At 41.4% G+C, this 20,687-nt stretch overlaps 1 protein-coding gene across 2 annotated transcripts in view; it reads right to left on the bottom strand.

Moving 5' to 3' along the window:
* The window catches only part of LARGE1 (LARGE xylosyl- and glucuronyltransferase 1), a 314,023-nt gene that overhangs the window by 122,434 nt on the left and 170,902 nt on the right, over positions 1-20,687 (bottom strand). For both annotated transcript variants that reach the window (XM_035126642.2, XM_035126643.2), the window contains exon 6: positions 17,100-17,271. In XM_035126642.2, the coding sequence (XP_034982533.1) occupies positions 17,100-17,271 (172 nt within the window). The remainder of the gene's footprint in view (positions 1-17,099; positions 17,272-20,687) is intronic.

Here is a 20,687-nt window from a genome sequence, read left to right as displayed (position 1 = left end):
GCAACCATCTTTTATCTATCTCTAGGGAACCAGGAAGCCATTCAAAAGGTACCAAATGTAGTGCAATTCAAACCACAAACAGGTCCTCTAGCAACAGAAGGGGCCATTAGAATACCACCTGTTTCCATGTCAACTTCTTGAATTTTTGTGCTCCTGGGGTTCTTGTGCTTCTGAAGAATACATAAGAGATGGCAATGCACAGATTCAGGGCTTATCCACACTCAATCTGAACGAACGTCAGTTGGGGTTTTCACACAGATTGCTGTTTGCTCTGTTTGAGCTCTAAAGAGTAGGTTTCAAGGGGAAAGCTATGGAACAAAAGAAAAAAGGGGGCTGGGGGCACTCGAGCATGGAGCTTTAAAGCAGTGGCCGTGCATGGAAAGAGCAGAGGAAAGGTATGTGTGGAGAAGCCTGCAGTGGTACTCAACAATATGGGTTATGTTCTATTTGTTGTTCTTTTGCCATCTTGCAATTTTAGTGAATCAAAGTTCCTGCATAAGTAGAAAGGATGGCAATTCTATTCTGTTGTGAGGCTCTCCAGCTCATTCTGCCATTTACGTGATTCGGAAAAAGCTGGAATTGTGTCAGCTGTTTCCATGATAATCAGCAGATTCATCTCCCAATTTGTGACTTCAGTTGTCTTCTGGATAGGGCATAGGTTAGGATCCTCCACTGCCCCCCCCACCAGGTGTGAAAGTCTGCAACTTGCCCTGAGCCTTAGAGCAACAGGTAAGGTGAAAGGGCGAGCCCCAACAGCTCACTGTCTTCTTGATTCCTAGTTTACTGATTTTGTGTGATAACAGACCAAGCAGTGGATGACAGGCATTAATGAGGCAAGCCCTACTGGAACAATAACCAAGCAGGCACAGGCAATGAATGTGGGGAGATGCGGCAGGATGGGATGAAGAGGGATGGGCAAAATGACAGGCATTCCCACTGTTATTCTTGAGTTTTTCATGTTGTGGCTGGGAGCGCAATATGATCATAACACAAATGCATCAGCCTTATACTAGTATATTCATGGTGCAGCAGCTGCCAGCATTGTTGGACCATAGGATTGGGTGCTAGATCTTGATGGAATGACCTTGCAAGTCTATGTTTATATGAAAGAATGTAAGATGCATACAATTTTGTACATCACCTTTAAATCCAAACAGAACCAATAGTAAGATGTTTTTAAAAAGGCTTCCTAGAACACGTAAAAGGAAAGAAAATTTGGGAGATAGAGGCATCCATTGTAATAATAATAATAATAATAATAATAATAATAATAATAATAATAATAATTTATTTATACCCTGCCCATCTGTCTGGGTTTCTCCAGCCACTCTGGGTGGCTTCCAACAGAAAAATAAAATACAAGAATCTATTAAACATTAAAAACCACCCTAAACAGGGCTGCCTTCAGATGTCTTCTAAAAATCTGGTAGTTGTTTTTCTCTTTGACATCTGATGGGAGGGAGTTCCACTACCGAGAAGGCCCTCTGCCTGGTTCCCTGTAACTTGGCTTCTCGCAATGAGGGAACCGCCAGAAGGCCCTCGGCACTGGACTTCAGTGTCCGGGCAGAGCGATGGAGGTGGAGACGCTCCTTCAGGTATGCTGGACCGAGGCCATTTAGGGCTCATACATTTCTCTCTGCAGTTCTTGTTTTTATTTTGACATCCTGTTTTGTATGTCTGAATGAATTATTTAATACTGTATTACTGAAAATAGAGGGGGGAAATGAGATTTTTTAATCTCTGAGTAAACACACACTTTTATTTAGCTGTGACATAAACTACACGAGAAATGAGGAAAATGTGGTGGTGTTGCCAGTCGGCCTCTGCAGCCCCTGACCCATGGATTTCTGGAGCCAATTGTGCAGAACCTGCTTTGTCTCAGCTATGCTCATCATATTTCTTTTACTTAAACCAGCTATCTGGAAAGGAAGAGAGACAATGTGATGAAAAGTTGATTGCCTTAGTCACACTGCACCACCTTCACATTTTGACTCTCTTAGATCTTCCTGCATGTTGAAAAATGTCCCTGTTGTGTCTGGTATACCCAAAGGTCTTTTCAGGACCACTTTACGAGTTGTCTATATTTTACTGCCTCCCCCCCCCCAAAAAAAACCACCCCACAAAGAAGCATCAAAGTCAGGGTAAGGTTATTACAGTCACTTGTCAAAAACGTCTGGGTTCAGTCCTCATAGTTTTGAACTTGGCTCCCTGCCAACAGATGATAGGAAATATTCATAGCTCCTTTTTTCTTCTGAGCTTTTCTGCAGGTGAATTTAAATTATTTATGATGTATTTATTTTAAGCATGTTTACTCCACTTTTCAGCCGACAAAGCTCCCAGAGCAGCTTATGTAAGATCAGGAAAAATAATAAAAAGTGGCTAAAACAGTAAAAAGTGCATATGGTCTTTAAATTACCAATTTAGAAGAGTGGCGGTGGTGGTGACGACAATTCACTTAGCTGGCTGGTATTTTGGTCACCTCCAATTCACTTTAGGTTTCTGCTATTAAAGTGGATTAAAGTGCTCTGGCTGTCCCTACACCATACATTCAAAGCATATGGCTTCCCCCAAAGGATCCTGGGAACTGTAGCTTCACTCTACTGCAATTCCCAGCACCCTTAACAAACTACAGTTCCCACAATTATTTGGAGGGGAAAATGTTTTTTTTTAATGTATGCTGCATATGCAAGCGCTGGTGCAACAAATCCCTTTGCAGTTAGGAAAGTGATGAGGAAACATGTGGAAAAGTGTGGGGTGAATGAATGATCAATGGGGTGACATGTAAATGCCATGCAAGCAAATCAAGAGTGGATATATAGGATGAATGACCACTGCTGTATATCTTCCTCACAAACCAATGAGAATCATTGCTGAGTAATGGTAATGCTGAATAATATAGCCTAACCTCCCATAAGCTTTGTGCAAGCTAATTTGGATAAATAAGTAGGTGATCTATTCTAGAGGAGTCCCCCTTCTCTTGATCACAGGGAAAGTTAGTTCTCTCTCTCTCTCTCTCTCTCTCTCTCTCTCTCTCTCTCTCTCTCTCTCGTTAGATCTCCTTGCCTGTGAAGGATAAAGAGGCTCAGTCCTACAGCAGCATGTTATGTTGCAAAAGTCATTATGGCAACTCACTCCTTACATTCAGTGGTGGTGCACCCTTCTTATGAATGAACACTCTATGACCCGAAGGTCAGTTTTTTTTATCATTCCTCAGGAGCTGACTAACCATAAATTTCACCATGATGTCAGGATACTTTCACAGTGAAGCTTCCTTAAGGGAGAATAAAGGGGGGGAAATGATCAAGTAGTGGCTCTTTCCTATAATAAATTTCTATATACACTCAGGGGCAAACTAGACATGATGTTTGTCATGTAGGTTGCCCTTGCTTAGTTTATTTTTTAAATGAAAAATTAAACTCTTGCAGAGGATTAGCTGGACTGGGACTGTGGGAGGGGTCTTTAACTCTTTGCTGCTACCTGGGTTCCAACTGGAATAATGCCCCATACCTGCCCGCTGCAGTGGCAGGAAAGCTCTCCTTAGCGCCAGTAGGTAAACAGTCATTTCTCCTGTTACTGCATGGCAGTAATTTTAAGTAGGACAATGAAGATCATGATCCAACTACATTCCTAATTTGCTCCCTGTCCCCCAGTGATTTTGTTTGTTTTTTAATTCAACTATATGGCAATAATCACATCTCACCTGGTTCTCAAACTAAGAGTGCTTAGCAACACAGGCCACTTCCAGATGACCCATTTATTGAACATTTATCTTGGTTCATTTGCGCCAAGTTTGCAGGAAAGGCTATACAATGTTACATGAAACAATCATTATCCCACACTTTCCAGTGTGTTTTGCCCATCACTTTCCTTATTGCAAAAAGTCCAATTTTAGGGGGAAGGAGGTTTATGGTGCAAGAGCACCACACCAACTTTCACTGTGCAACCTGCATTTGCTGGTACATGAATGACTCTGATCTGAAAATAGCAACAGTCTAGAACAGTGGTGGCGAACCTATGGCACACATGCCAGAGAGGGCACTCAAAGCCCTCTCTGTGGGCATGCGCGCAGTCGCCCCAGCAGGGCTGTAGCTTCTATGCTGGGGGTAGTGCCGAGGCCTCCAGAATTGGAGGAGGACATGGTTGCTGCTGTGGCAGCGGCGGTGGAGGGACCCAGTGTTGGAGGGCGGCAGGTGCCTGCTCGCTTGCTGCCCGGCCTACCTTCCCTCACTAGGAAAATGGAAGTGTGGCACTCAAAACGAAAGTTATACTCAGAACAGAGCACATTTAGCTTCTGAAAAAAGATCCAAAACTGGAACACTGCTGTTGTCAAGGTGCTGATTGTTTGATGGGCGACTTCAAGGCCCCTGCACTCCTTTTTTATGGATCTTTTAATTTAAACTTATTTAAAAAACAAAAAACAAGAAAAAACGAAAAACTGAGTGAAGAATTTGTAAGAACCTAGGGAAATCTGATATAGCAAGCTCACTTTATTTTAGGTAGTTTGTAAGTTTTCATTCCTGTCTGTGGCTCCTCTGATCCTGAACTGCCTTTTGGGAAGTTAGACCTTCTAACTGGCTATGAGGAAACCCATGCCACTGGACCCTGGTCTATGTTCTCTCAAAGCTGACTGTACCTGTTTTGGACCATGCTCCCATTTCCTGCCCTCAGCTTCCGTGGGTCTGGGGCAGAGCTATAGCATCAGGTATTTTAAGGCAACACACTGTGCTCAAAGGTGGGAATATTATCTTGAGGAATAGTGTATGTAGAAAATAAAATAAATAAATAAATAGGCCATATTAACTTTCATCTGTTCTTCAATATACTTCTAAAATGTTTACTATCATATTTCTTTGAGAACTGCCATCTAAACATATACATTGGAAGTTTTTGTATCCACAGAGTTTTCCCTGTGCAAATGTCTCCAAACCAAATATAAGAAGTATTGCAAAGTTTGTAAGCTTTGCAAGCAAAATCTTTCATAGGTTTTTTTTAATGGTGAAATGTAATAAAAGGGTACGGTTGAAAAACAAAACCTCTGTATAAGGGACTGGCTGCAATCTAGTTTACTTATTGATGCATTTAACGCTTTTATGCTCCACCTCTCCCATTTTAGCCAGATTAATGCATTTGCCAGGCCAGTGATCCTCTTTTCAAGGTCAAAGACTAGGTAAATGTTCCCCTGCTACACACACAGCTTAATGTGTAATGAAAACATTTCATGTGGCAAGATCGATTCGTCCCCCATTTTTATTTAGTTTTAATGAGGATGAATTGTCCAGATTAAGACTCTAGTTACACTCTGTATGTAGCACCTACTGGATGTTATATTCTATTACTTGGTTTGCACATCATGGTAAACCATGAACATGCTGACTCCAAGGAAGACGCTCATGGCGACTTTGCTTTTCCCTGGGCTTTTTAGCTCAGTGCAAGATGGCAGCTAAACTAGTGTTTGGTTTATCATGTCACCTAAACTCAGGATCATGGTTAGCTTCTTCTCTACTTAAAACATGAACTGTAGCCACCATAAGACAAATCATATTGTGCAAAAGGAGTAGTGATCATAACCACAATACCTGGTTTGCACAATATGCTACACCCAACCTTGGTTTACCTGCTATGCTGTGGCAAGCTAAAAAGCTTGGGAATGAGAAAAGTAGCTGCAATCTCTTCCCTGGATCCAGTGCATTTGCATATTCATAAGCCATGGTCTAGAGTGGCATAACATGCAAACATGGCCTATGAGTGCAACAGGGAAAGGTGTTTGGCTGTTACATACCAGGAGAATCACTGACCCACCAACAGGAGAATATTTACAGTTGCTTTTAGCAGATAACTACATACATGAATGCAGAATCTGAACTCTTAAAAGCAATTTAAAAAATCCACTTGAAATAATTTTTCATTGTTGTGAAATTCACATATCCTAGTCACAGTGCTTAGAAAGTTGAGTTTCATTTTGTCCAGCTTGGTCCTAAGTACAAGAAGTGAGGGCTCCCCACTAAAACTCATGTCATCCTGGACCTTGAAGTATACTTTGAGAGACATGTGCTGTCTCTTACCTGCTCTAAAGTCCAGCATGTTGTGAGACAGTCCCTTGGATCCTGTAGCATACTGAATATACAGAAACAAGGTGGGTGAAAGGAGTCAGTGGCAAGCGCAAATCATGACTTGCACAAGCTAACATTTGTAGAACCCTAAACACTATACCAGGGACCCAGGTGGCACTGTGGGCTAAACCACTGAGCCTAGGGATTGCTGATCAGAAGGTCGGCGGTTCGAATCCCTGTGACGGGGTTAGCTCCCGTTGCTTGGTCCCAGCTCCTGCCAACCTAGCAGTTCGAAAGCACATCAAAATGCAAGTAGATAAATAGGAATCGCTATAGCGGGAAGGTAAACGGCGTTTCCATGTGCTGCTCTGGTTCGCCAGAAGCGGCTTTGTCATGCTGGCCACATGACCTGGAAGCTGTACGCCGGCTCCCTCGGCCAATAATGCGAGATGAGCGCGCAACCCCAGTCGGTCACGACTGGACCTAATGGTCAGGGGTCCCTTTACCTTTACCTTTAAACACTATACCACAGAAATAATCAATCTCTGAATAACAAGCAATGGCTGTCAGATAACATATGCTGAAGAATCCTTTGCAATATCTTTACTTAACTCACTCCAATACACCATGGCTTCCTTTTTCTTGGAAAAAGACACACAAGGATGCTCTGCTGCAAGACCCCCATGCTACAAGACTCAATATGTTGGATGGCAACATGTAAAAAGCCACAGATATCTTCCACATGCTGAGCATTATCAGTGAAATAAATAAAATGCAATAACTGGTAGGTGATATTTTTGAAAATAGTAAAAGGGAACACATTTGCAATGCAATTTTCAGGCGCCTGAAAGCTTAAATAAGCAGAGTCCCCCAAAGGAACCTTTAAGTCAAAGTGTAGCACAATTTTGCATCTGAGCATTTTGTAGCCCAACTATTAGACATTTATACAGGTCCAGCAGAAAGGAGCAGATGTTCTTTTTATAGAGTGAAGACAAGTGTTATTCAACCTTTCAACATATCTATAAAAATTCAGACACTTTAAAACTATTTTAATAGCTGCCTGACAATTTTATTAATGCACTCTGTGGTCCCATTTCCTCCTTAAACTGGCTAGCCCATATTGGAGATTTTCACACATAACAAAGATGAGAGTCACTGATGCTGTGTCTTAATTAGCAGGAACATGAAAACCTATTATGTAGCCTGCTAAATTAATGAGAATGATCACTGCAGGATTTGAAAAGAGATGCTTCTACTTGTACAGGCCTTGAGTTAGAATGCTCTAGGCAAGCACAAATAATTCAGGTATGCAGCACAGACCCAGAAGCTGTGTGGATCAGGGATGGGGTTGCTGCTTAATATCACTCGTTGGGGGAGGAAATTTTTTTTTTCTTTGAAGGGCATGAGGGTTGCCATCTTTCAGCCTGATAAATTGTTGATAGCCTGACCCTTTATTGCATACCACAGAATTAGCAATCTGTGGTATCCTAAAAAAATCAGAGCATGAGCCCTCTCACATTGGACCAAAACTTTGCCCAGTCCACCATCGCTTCCCACAGTGGCCAAACAGATGCCCAAGGAAGACCACGTAGGGCATGTGCTGTTGCTCTCCAGCTACCGGTGTTTCTGCACCTGAATCTGAAGGTCCTATATAAGCACCATAGCTAATAGCCACTGATAGACCTATGCTCCATGAATGTGTCCAATCTGCTTTGGAATTCTAAGGTATGTCCACTAACACATCTTGTGGCAATGAGTTTGCCTAGTCTTTGACGCTTGAAATCTTTATTTTTTAGGACCCACCCTATTCTTGTGACTGTAACTTGTTTTAAACTGCTTTTGATGTTGTGTCTTAAATTGTTGTGACCTGCCCTGGAATATTAGTTCCTGTAGTAAATTAATAACAACAATATATGTGCACGGTCAAAGTTCTTTATTTCACTTATTGTTTTGCTTGCCTAGACACATTGTTTAACATATTAAATTCGGATCCCAGAATGCATATCAGAGATCATATGAAACACTATGCTTTCTATAAAACTGCCTTCCTATGTCAAGGTTTTTAAGTAATAACTGTATCTGCTATTGCATTTTGCTGCCTCTCAAAATCCTTTTTAATTAAACCTTTCGAGGAAGAAGAAGAAGAAGAAGAAGAAGAAGAAGAAGAAGAAGAAGAAGAAGAAGAAGAAGAAGAAGAAGAAGAAGAAGAAGAAGAAGAAGAAGAAGAAAAGCTGATCAGGACACACACTTCTCTGTTCTCAAATAGATGGACAAATTTATCCATCCAGTTTCCTGCATTTTATGGAAAGTGCTCCTGAACAACCCGTAACAATTCTGGGCAGGTGGCAACTGAAAACTGCACTGCTACCAGCAGACTTGCCCAATAGCCTCTAGGTGCCCTGGATTGTAGTTCCCATCTGCAGCTGGAGGGCACCAGGTTAGGGTGGGATGAGTTACAATACTGAAAACAGATTGAAGTTTACACTAGCTTTCTAAGCATTTGGGTAGGTTTGTCAAAACAGGAATGTTTTTAGCAGTGAATATGGTGAAGATGATCAAACCTATCCATTCTGAAGGAAATCAGCCCTGAGTGCTCACTGGAAGGACAGATCCTGAAGCTGAGGCTCCAATACTTTGGCCACCTCATGAGAAGAGAAGACTCCCTGGAAAAGACCCTGATGTTGGGAAAGATTGAGGGCACTAGGAGAAGGGGATGACAAAGGATGAGATGGTTGGACAGTGTTCTCGAAGCTACGGACATGAGTTTGACCAAACTGCGGGAGGCAGTGGAAGACAGGAGTGCCTGGCATGCTCTGGTCCATGGGGTCATGAAGAGTCGGACACGACTAAACGACTAAACAACAACAACAATGGTGAAGGTGCCTACTTGTGATGCCTCCCCTATATATGTTTGGACTACAACTCCCATCAGCCCCAGCCAGCATGGCCAATGGTGAGGGATGATAGGAGTCTTCAACATCTTGAAGGCAGCAGGTTGGTTATCAGTATGCAAAACATCAAACACATGGCATTGCATTCCCCCCCTTTGATAGTGTTCCATGAGTTTCGAAACTTAAATATTCCTCAGTCATGGCGTTCTCTAAGCAGATGTGAAGTGGCATAAAGTGAATTCTGTTATTGTACATCCAGGACTGGCTGGTCAAAATGATTCAATTACAATTTGTCTGCTATTCTCTACAGAAGATGCCATATATTACTTTTCTCTCTTTTCTTGCCAGTTAAATGCAATAATTTTTGAATCTCTACATGGAATTCTGTTCAGTGTTTAGAAAGTCACTGCAAAGCATACAATATTTAAATTGAAGCAAAAATGACAATCCATTAGTGAATTGTAAAGTACACAGGCATAGTCAATTCCTTTTCATTTTGGCCACCTTACGTAGCCCCAAATCCTAACGGCACACTGCCCTATGTAGACTACTTCAAAACAAATCAGCCATGGAAGCTCCCATGTGGACCTGGAGCCAAGTTCGAAACATCTGAAAGTACTTAGCAGAGCTCCTTGAAGAAAATTAATTTTATCTTGTCAAAACTATGGCGGATTGTATTTAAATCGCCAGTTTTAACTGTGATTTAAATAACCAATTAAAATCCTTGATGGTATCCATCTGTGCTTCTTAGCAATTTTCCTAAAGAAAGATTGCATTCTCACTGAAGGTTAGAGCCTTTAAACATGCACAATGAATTATTTACAACTGAAAAACAACCCATTTCTGACCGATTTTGTACTGCAGTAGGCTAGGTAAGCTATTATTGCTCATATTTTCCCCAGTAATAGAATTTAATACACAAACTGATTGCTCTGGTTAGAAACTATTTATATACTAAATTACTAAATTTCAGTCCATTCATTTATATGTGATCTTAGATGGAAACTGAAGTTCAGTTCACAGGCACAGAAGTCGCATTATAAGGTTGTTGAAAAATTATTTGTATGAGATTATAGTAAACACACTGAAATTACTTTAAAAGGGAAAGAATTGCTAGTTATTTACCTGAATGGCACTTTGGCTGAATAGAAACTATCTTATAATTAACTTCAGTCATGCAAGAGCAAGATCGAAGGGGTGTATTATATGAAGGTTTTCTCAAATGTGAAGTGCTACTAATTTCCTTAATGGGGCTACTTATTATGCTGATCTGTACAGTTGCAACTTTCAGAGGCAGGAGTGCTGGTGGTACAAAGATGTACCAGTGTACTTAGGGCCCCGAACGGTAAAAGCCCTAACTACAGTCAAGAGCTGTTCCAGGAGTCTATGACCAGGATACTTAATTGACCGCCTTACCTCATATAAGCCTGTTCAATTATTACAATATGCCAGAGATACTCTTCTTCACATGCCACCACTACCTGAGTTATGTCTTGTTGGAACATGGGGGGAGGACCTTTTCAGTAGCTGCTTGAAGGTTTTGGAACTACTTCCTGATTGAAGTTTTTTGCACACACCCACACACTCAGCTCATAACATTAAAAAATCCATATTTTATCATTTCTTTTTTATTGCTAGTTTTACTGTTGAGCTACCTTGGGTAGTTTGCTTATTACTGTACAGACAGGAGACAAATATTTTCAATAAACAATCTCCCTACGTCAGTTCATTAACTGATTTTACCAGCTAAACTTGTTAATTCTGCATATCCCATCACTTAAGAAAACACCTCCTAAGGAGTTTCTTATTGGTGAGAAAATATAGTGTGGATACCTCTAGCCTAGAGTGCAATCTTATTCATGTCTACTCAGAAGCAGAGTAGAGCCAAGGAGGCTCACCTGGCACCTTCATTACTTGTCTTTAGGCACCAGGCAAAAAAGTTTCTCTTCAACCAGGGATTTGGCTGATTAACGTTCAATGGTTTTTCAAATGTGTTTGTGGGAAGTCCGTTTGCCCTCCTAGGCAGGCAGTTTTGCAGATGGGCTCCAAGCCACTCCAGTGAACCAATGAATGGCCAGCTGGATCATCTGCTGCCACATATTGGCCTATGGTGGCGGCAAATCTTGGGTGTTCCCCTGGGAGAGGGCCCAACTGACCAATGAGGGCACATTCCTTCACATTGTAAATTTCATTGACCAATGGACTTACACTTTATATAGTTAAATGAAAATACTTGCAGAATCACAGCCACATGATACATGATACATGGATCATGGTTTTGTTCTTCATTCCAGGTGTCTGAACCATTCTGCATGCCCAACAAGCTCCCGGCCCTGCTCTTAGTTCTTCCCTGTCTGTCTACCTAGAGCCAGACCCAACACAGTGCTGCTTACTGCTTGCTGTCTGATAGATCTGATCCTGCTGGCACTTTTCTCTAGGCAGATCCAATTGTACAAGTCGGCCATTAGCACAATTGGTGTCAAATTCCCAGGGGCGAATGTATGACCTTCTTTGTAGAGATGAATTTATTTTGCAGGCCTGCAAAGGCTGTTTCACAGCAACTTTCATGCCAGTAATGCTCCCTGTAAGAATACCGTCGAGCAGGCTTTTAAAAAACGTGCTTTATTCCTTCCAAAAGAGCTGCAAAAACTTCACATAGTGAGATTGTTACCTTAGGCACTCTGAAGAGCAATATACCAATGCCCCCACATGCTGGGAGCTTAAGGATTTAAAGTTCCAGACTGACTATGTGCCAATCCTTCCTCAGCTTTGGGCACTTGTGCCTGCACCCAAATCGCTGGTGACCTTTTCTGGTATTTATGATGTCAGTACAGATTTTTATTACTGTTTGAGCTGCTGCGCAAAGCAAACAGGTTCTGTAGCCTGTGTTTATCCAGGGAAGATAGAAGCCCTGGGATGTCAGTACTTTTGTCTTTAAGACAACAACAACAACAACAACAACAACAACAACAACAACAACCTGCATCACCAGCTGTGTAGATGATCTTAAATCTAACTCTCTTTTTCTTAAGTGGGTGTGGGGGAAGGTTTTCCATACATAGGAGTTGAATAGAAATTTATGTGAAAAAGCTTTAGAAGGGTATTTAAATAGCCTTGAGTCTACTATTAAAATGGAGAGCCTGGATTGTCTAGGGCTCCCTTGAATGTTCACTTGGTGCCATGTTGCTGAGTCACGCCCACTTGCCATGCATATGGGATTATTTATTTATTTTTAATGCTTTTTCTCCCTGTTCTTCTGGTCTATTTCACAGAATTTTTAATTACTGTTATTTGTTATGTTTATTAGTGCATTTTTTCACAAACTCAAAGTGACTTACAAAATAAAGAACATTAAGAATATTAAGAAGTGGGATAAAGTAAAGGTAAAGGGACCCCTGACCATTAGGTCTAGTCGTGAGTGACTCTGGGGTTGCGCGCTCATCTCACATTATTGGCCCGAGGGAGCCGGCGTACAGCTTCCAGGTCATGTGGCCAGCATGACAAAGCCGCTTCTGGCGAACCAGAGCAGTGCACAGAAATGCTGTTTACCTTCCCGCCAGAGTGGTACCTATTTATCTACTTGCACGTTGACGTGCTTTCGAACTGCGAGGTTGGCAGGAGCAGGGACCGAGCAACGGGAGCTCACCCTGTTGCGGGGATTCGAACTGCCAGCCTTCTGATCGGCAAGCCTTAGGCTCTGTGGTTTAACCCACAGGGCCACCTGCATCCCAGGAAGTAGGATACAACCACCTAAAATACACAAGGAACATACAGATGGAAAACATAGCAATATTTACAGCAGGGAAGACACAGAACTGGGCCAGGGCACTGCAGCCCTTTGCCTTAAAAAAAAAACCAATTCAAAATAAAAGCTGTTTTTGTCCTGACACATTGGTCAAGAATGGCATATAGTGTCACCTTAACAATAAATCATATCCATGCAGCAAGTTTGATGAGGGTGTAGACAGATATTCACGGTGGCTCTTGAACTTCCTCTCTATTTTAAACTCACCAGATTCATAGTATCTTCTTGAAACACCGAAAAGCATTCCTTTTTGCCACAGAAATTCACCAACCTGGTACTCTTCCAGATGTTTTGGACTTCAGCTCCCATTAGCAGCCCTAGCCAGGAGTACCAGAAGGGATTCTAGGTTGGTGAAAGCTAATTTTGTAGCCAAGATTCAAAATTACTAGGGGTGTATAGAGCTACTTAGAATGAATTTTGAAACCTACTAGCATTTATGCAATTACACTGACACATTGCGAATTTAAAGGTTTTACTTTCACTTTTTATATATGCTGTAGCATCATCTAGAAAAAGCAACCGATTTCAAAACATTATACCCTGCCCCCCACAACGCAAGAACTATGATTATTTAGGTTGTATGGCTGAATAGCATGGGTGTAATATTTCTCCACCTCTCTGTTTAATATTACAGCATGTAGACTAAAGCTGGTTCTTCTGCACTTGCCATCTATAATAGTTCCTTTCTCTCATGTGTTTCTGGAATGCTGCTCTGATATAAAAATGGCTGTAATCCCGTCAGTCTCTGTCAGCTGGCAAACTGGAGCAAGGGTAACATATGTCAGCTGCCACTAGACAACTGGGAGTGATTAAACAGACTTCTATATGAGGCTCAGAGGAACAGAAATATGGGTTGCCCATGCAAATCACACCAGCACAAAGAAAACCCACAGATCCATTAGTTTTGTGGCTTAGAACCTCAGTATCTGCCGGAGGATTTTATCCATCTACAATTGCAGCTCCTGTAAAGTACACAGTGGATCCTACTGTGCAATGACCTTCTCAATGACAGTAGAAACACCACCTGCTCCTCAAAAAACAAATTGTATAGAAAAATATTTGGAGAAAACTTCTGTTCTCCCATAAAGCACTACAGAAATTAGCACAGGTGTGCGTGATCAGAGCTTGATGAATTTCTTTGCCTTATGCCAATGAAGTATCAATATCTACATTATAGCACTAGACACCAACCTATTCTCTCACTCAGACCTATATCCACAGTAAAAACCAACCCTTCACACAAGGAATGGGCCCAGGGTGACATGCTTAACAGGCCTGGAAGCAAACATTCAAAAATACTGTAAGTATGCAGAAGTGAGCAGTGACTAGAAAGCCATGTATACACCTTTCTACCACTTGATGGAGTTGCAACTTAGAGGAATTCAGTCCACACAAATTGTGCAACACATGGGCATTAGGTGATCTCATTCATTATCACAAGATCACCAAAACTAAATTATTAAACGTACATATGCATGCATGCACTGCACACACAAATAAACAAAGAGAAGATTTCTGCTTCTTATACCATCTTAAGAAAAGATCCCAAATCTTCTCTTCACAAACATCTAAGAAAGTGAACCACCATCATGGAGTTATTCAGCCTTATTTATTTAATAAATCCTGAAATATTTTTAGAGACAGCCAACCTGATGCCCTCCATATGTTGTTGGATACCAACTCCCATCAACCCTAGCTAACAAAGCCAATGGTCAGGGATGACTGGAGTTACAGTCCAGCAACATCTGAAGGACACTTGATTTGCTATCCTCACTTTATTGGATTGAAAAACAATTTCAACATGATTTTAAGTAACAGGAAAGTGTGAAGGGGAAAGCGCCTTTTCAGCAGTGGTGTCTACAGAATGCTCTCCCGTGAGAGGCTCACTTGGCATCTACTTTATTTATGCCCTTGTGATGTCAAGAGAAGTCTCCACACAAACATACAGTCTTTTTAATCTGAAGAGTATTATTCTTTTTTTGCTGCTCTTTTAAAACTGTAATTTAAAAAACCCATTTTAATCTTGATGTTTTCATAAACCAACCTATGAACTTGTTGAAAGGGAGGCTATAAATCTCTAAAACAGACAAAAAAGCTTCATAAATAATAGTTAGTGCCTGTGTTTGCTTTCCATCCACCCTTCCAATCCCTTTTCAGATTGAAAACCTTAGGGTTCGCTTATTTCTGATGTTTGTAAGATGCCTTGCAGGTTCCCCCACTCCCTACTGGCTGAAGGGTGGGTTAAAAGTGTTTTAAAGAAAGGTAGTGGTGGCCACCAATTTGGATAGCTTTAAAAGAGGATTAGACAAATTTATGGAGGGTGAGGCTATCAATGACTACTAGTCATGATGGATACGTTCTACCACCACTGCTAGAGGCAAAATGCCTCCAAAAATCCATTGCTGGGAGCCAGTGTTGTGCTAGGTTCCAAAGGCATCTGATTGACCACTGTAAGAACAAGATGTTACGACTAGAGTAGCCTCTAGCCTGGTGCAGCAGGACTCTCTTTAGGCGTTTGAATATTTGAGGTTGGGCAAAATTCGGTGGATTACTAGATTCTGGTCATTGCATTAGTTCAAGAAGTGTGTATCAGGTTTTTTCATATAGGAATCTGCAAAGTACGAATTCCTTAAGCATGCCTAAAATTAACTATAAGGGAGCTTGCCACTGCCGAGGGGTGAATGTTAGTTCCGGCTAACATTAGCTCCATCATCGACACTCTCAAGCAAAACGCAAGCTATTCCCATCCCAAATCATAATTTGCAGTTGGATTATTTAGGATGATTTGCAAGCATTCGAATGCCAAAGAGCATGAGTCTTTCATGTAAATCTGAACAGGCTGAGCAAAAATTGCTTCTTCTTAGCATCTCAGAAGACATTCTATTCCTCCTTGCACTACCTGCTGTGAAAATTATTTTATCTGCTCAAACAATATCAAATCCGACAAGCGTTTTGTACAAGACAATTCTAGCCAGCAATTGGGTGCCTGAACAATTCTAGTAAGAAAGTCAATGATTTCAAAACTATCCTGAAGGATGGAGCAGAATATGGAGTCAGGCTCCTACCGAGGAGGAGCTGTCTTCTAAGGACAGTTTTACTACCCTTGTGTTAAGTACTTTTCATGAATCACAATGGATTGTCCCAAAGAGGTTCTTTTAAACATGCTATGAGATGTTCTAATAGGAAAGCAGAGGAAGGACTAAAGAAACAAAAAAAAAATCACTAAAAGACAGATTATTTCATGTGATGCTCCAGGGATGGACAGAATTCATATCTGTATTATGGAATCAAATGTATCGAGAGTGCCAGACATTGTAATAAGAAGAAGGAAAAAAATCAAAGCAAGCAAAGTGTGAATATTAAAATAGCTGAGAGGAGGATGGGATGAACAGCCTAGTACCTACAAAAACAGGAACAATGAGGGATATGTTTCACAATGTTAATATGAGTTCCAGCAACTCCATGCGGACTCCTGCTGTAGTTAAAATATTCAGTCGGTAAGCAGCTAAATTGGGAAAATGATGGGAAACTTGCTTGAACATGAACACTATTACCTGCAGATGCCTTCACCATTAAGTTAACAAAAGCAGTACATGCTAAATAACTGGATCTGTTCCAACCAAATCTGCATTCATAACTTATGTTAGCTAAGGCAGGTTCTCAGTCTAATCGACTCTGTAGAAATGCATGTAGGAATATACACATAAGAGATTCAGCCTAGTTTTTCCAACACAAATAAAATTGAACTCTTAAAAAATTGCCATGCAATACCTGCTCCATAACTCTGGTTATTTTTGAACTGTGTTTTCAGTACACATTATTGCAGTCAACATACTCTGAAAGTTACTTTGAAAAACTCTACTGATTTGATTTGTAAGGCCACAATAGGAAATGACATTAAGCCTCTTTTGAGAAACCACAGCCCTCCTAACACTGATGCACTCGCTGCATTTTGAGTACATGTTGCCATTCTGATTTTGCTACTGGATTTCTTGGCTGTGCCTTAGTTGGTAGCCCTGAATTCTGCTATAGCCTCTTATTCCTGCATCAGCAATTAATTCTTCTCTCTTTGTAAAGTTCCACTGACCTAGTCTCTAACGTACACCAACAGCAAAGCAACCCTCACCACACATTCACACCTTACCACTTATCCTGTTCCACAATACTGTACAATATTGTATACAGAACCCCCCCCCCCCATGGTACTCTAATTTACTGTTGGCAGTAAATGAATAGGCAGCAGTCTATGGAAGGAAAGTAACAGCAGGCAGAGAATAGGCATCTCAAACAACAGAGTTCTCTGTACGTCCCAGAGAGTTAACAAAAGTATGAAAATGTAAGGCATTACAATACCTTTGAACTTGTGAAAGACAGCCCAGAGCTCAGCAATGTCTGTAGCAAAGGTAATATCTGTATCGAGTACAATGACTCGTTCGAGGTTGGCAGGCAGAGTCTTTGTCAGAACCAGCTTCATCAGCCCATATATCCCAGAATAGTGTTTGTTGGGTATCCAGGACACTTCAGACTAATAGAGAGAAAGGACAAGGAAGAGAGAAGGAAGGAAAGGAAAAGACAAGCTTTATTAGAGACAGTAGTTCTTATGAAAAAAACAGGTTTCTCAGCATTCTTCCTAATGCTTGTCCTTGAAGTTGAAAAAAAGTGCTGCTCAGTCACCCTTGTTTAATACAGATAATTGTTTGGAGGGACAAGGGCTCTGTGCACACTCCAAAGGTCTCCAAAACAGCCAGAGTTGCACATAAGCAGAACCACAAACTGTCACATTGACATGATCTGAGCCAAAGGTACTAAGATAAGGGGTGGGGTATTGTTTCTGTTTGTTACTATGTTGTGTATTTTTGTGTTTTATGTTGCGATCCTCGGGTGAAGGACAGTATAGGAATTAAATAAATAAATAAATAAGGCAAATGCAACATTCTTTGCCTTCACTACTCAAACACACCTTTTTGGGGGTGTGTGTGGATAAATAAAGCTTGGATATTGAAGCCCAAATTCAAAAGCTACCCCTGTAGTGTGGCGGTGGCTGCTGACTCTTTGAGTTCCACTGGCCTCTGGTGACATCAATATCAGCTTCTCACATAGGTTAGCCCTGATTTGTATGCCTGAGCTTTGCAGGTTTCACTACAGTGGCAACATCTAAAGGGGGGGTTAAAAGACTTGTTGAGAAGAGAATCCAAATGGAATGTGAGGGGACATGTGTTTCGGAAGAAGATTCCAAAGTCCATCTTGAAGAGGCCTGACCCAGCAATGAGTGTTTCAGTAAAATAGGGAGTGATCTCAAATTTTATGGATTGGTCCACTAAGCCATATGCCAGTAGAGGCAGCAACCACTGCAAGCCTCTTGTCACCCCCTTCGTAGGTCTCAGTGACGGCAGGATGAACTCAAGGGGGTAGTAAGAATAGCTGGCTGAAAGTCAGGGCACAAAATGTAGAATTGCAAGCGGAAAGGGGCTAATGAACATTTCCCCAGAAGGTGTAAACTTTCCTTACCACTGTCCACCCATTTCCCCCCCCCCCATCCCTGAAGCTTCTTTTGGCTTCCATCTGTCAAACATGCAAAAGCCATAGGTCCCATCTGCATTATACTTTTGAAGCACTATGATGCTACTTTAAACAGTCATGAGTTCTTGGAAACATGGATTGCTTGTGAAACCATTCTAGGGACTATAGCTCTATCAAGTAAGTGATTATGAGTCACGTGAAAACTTTCAGAAGTTGAACCCCTAACAAACTACAGCTCCCAGGATTCTTTAGGGGAAGCCATGACTATTTCAAGTGGTATGATTGTGCTTTAAATGTATAGTGCAGATTGGGCCCTAGTCCCACCGCTGAACCAAAATAGTTACCTGAAATTCATGCAGATTTTTATGGTCTGAAACACAACTGAATCCCTAAAAACAAGGCTAATTTATTATAACTGAATCACTCTATCTACCCTTGCAAGATATAAACTGACTTTCTAGCCCTGTAGTGTGCTGAATTATCATCGTGAAAGCATTGTGCTTGTAGACCACTGAAAATTAAATGCACCATTATGCCAAAGTCATACATCCACTATAGTCTGCCCTGGAATTTGAACTAAAGGAAAACAACGAGGTTTAAACATTTATTCTGAGGACACAGAATAAATCATTTGCATTGCAATGCTTTTTGGATGCTAACTGAAAACCAAAGGGCTTTAAATTAGGGGAGGATGCTGGTCCTACATTTAAAAATGAAAAGGGAATGGTTAATTCTTTAAGGAAAAGACAAGCAGGGTCACCTTTTCAGTACAGACCTTATCTCAACAGGATAAGAATGTTTATATTTTGAGACCAGGCACTAACCTGTATCAGCAAATGTTTACTGCTTTTAAGTGCATTATAGATTATGTCAATGTTACAACACCCAAAGCCTAATTTTACTGACACAATGTTCCATTGTCAGACTTGAATTTTGACACTTCCTACAAGGTAGTTTTGAGGAACTACCTTGTGTATTATATATTGGAGAACGTAACTGTGAAAATCAGTAATTCTTAATTGCAGCATTTGCTAAGCAGATGCACAGTTGACACACTTGTTTCACATCTATCTATACCCATCCATCTGGTATAGTTCCAAGCATCCTCCTCAACCTCCTTACCCTCATTTTTCCCTCAACATTTCCACCCTCTCTCATTAAAAGCTACCACTGGTGTCCAGAGTTTATTTAGACAAAAGGGTCAGGAAAAGGCTGAGAGTCGCTGACTGTAGGGATTTCACTCTGTACCCTTTAACAAGGCCTGCCTTTCATCTTGTACTCTTATTTTAGCTCCAAGCATAGAACTTTATTGCACCATGAACATGTTGCCCACTAAAGAACAATATAAGTGGCAGACCTCTTCATTACAGCTTTAGGGACTAAGGCAGAGCGCAGAACCACACAGTTGTTGTTGTTGTTGCTTTTGTTTAAAAGGAGGACTTTCTAAAATGAAAGAAATGTGGACTTTGCAAAAAGAAAGTGAAAAACGGTCGGTATACACACATACAGTGTGATCGCAACTCACAAAAGGGCTCCATACCAGAGGCAGCACAGATATGCAAAATCACTCATAGCCAAATGCTGCCTGCTGGAACGGGGAGGGGTACCCCCACATGGACAACCTCTCTGCATCTCCACTGCCAGAGGAAGAAGAAATCCAGCTCTCCGGGCTACAAAATTAGTGGGGAAGCAGCAGAGGCAGATGAAAAAAGGAGAAACCTAGTTCCATTGGCTATGGAAGGGAGGAGAAAAAAAAGCTCCATTCTGGCTTTTTTCTTCTGCCTGCACCTCTCTCTATTAGCCTCTCTCCTCCCTTCCGCAGCTGGGGTTTCTTCTTCCTCCAGAGAAGGATGGGAGCCATCCTTCATCTTCCTCCATCTCCCTCTGCTGCAACATGCAACTCATCTTTGCAACTGTTGCCCGGAATGCTGAGTTGAGCTGAATTTGCACAAGTAAAATGTGCGTAAGATGCAATTAATCTGTTTGCGAAAGGATTTGTATGTACAATCAGCTCCATTTCATATGCTGCAGAAATATAAGGTCTATATATTTGAAGAAATTACCACAAGGAGACATGTTTAATAGTTACACCAGGAATTACGTGCACTCCCGTTTCAGCAAAGTCAGCTTCTGAATACCATTGGACGGGGGTGGCAAAGAGCAAGAGAGGTGTTGGCTTCATGCCCTGCTTGGAGGCTTCCTGAAAGCACATGGCTGACCATTACTGGAAACAGGATGCTTTGCTACTTAGATCCTGGGTGTCATCAAGAAAGGCTGTTCTTACAGTATTACTATCCAGATGTTCCTGCTTGCTTTGCTTGGCAACCCTTCACTTGTACCAATACCCCCTCCCCAAACCCCTCTTGATAATCCTCACCAAACCTTTGGATTCAGGTAGGTAGCTGTGTTGGTCTGACCCAG

Source organism: Zootoca vivipara, chromosome 10 (genome assembly GCF_963506605.1).
Source record: "Zootoca vivipara chromosome 10, rZooViv1.1, whole genome shotgun sequence".
Taxonomy (NCBI): Eukaryota; Metazoa; Chordata; class Lepidosauria; order Squamata; family Lacertidae; genus Zootoca; species Zootoca vivipara.
Note: the sequence above shows the minus strand (reverse complement) of the source record. Positions and strands in the feature narration are given on the sequence as shown.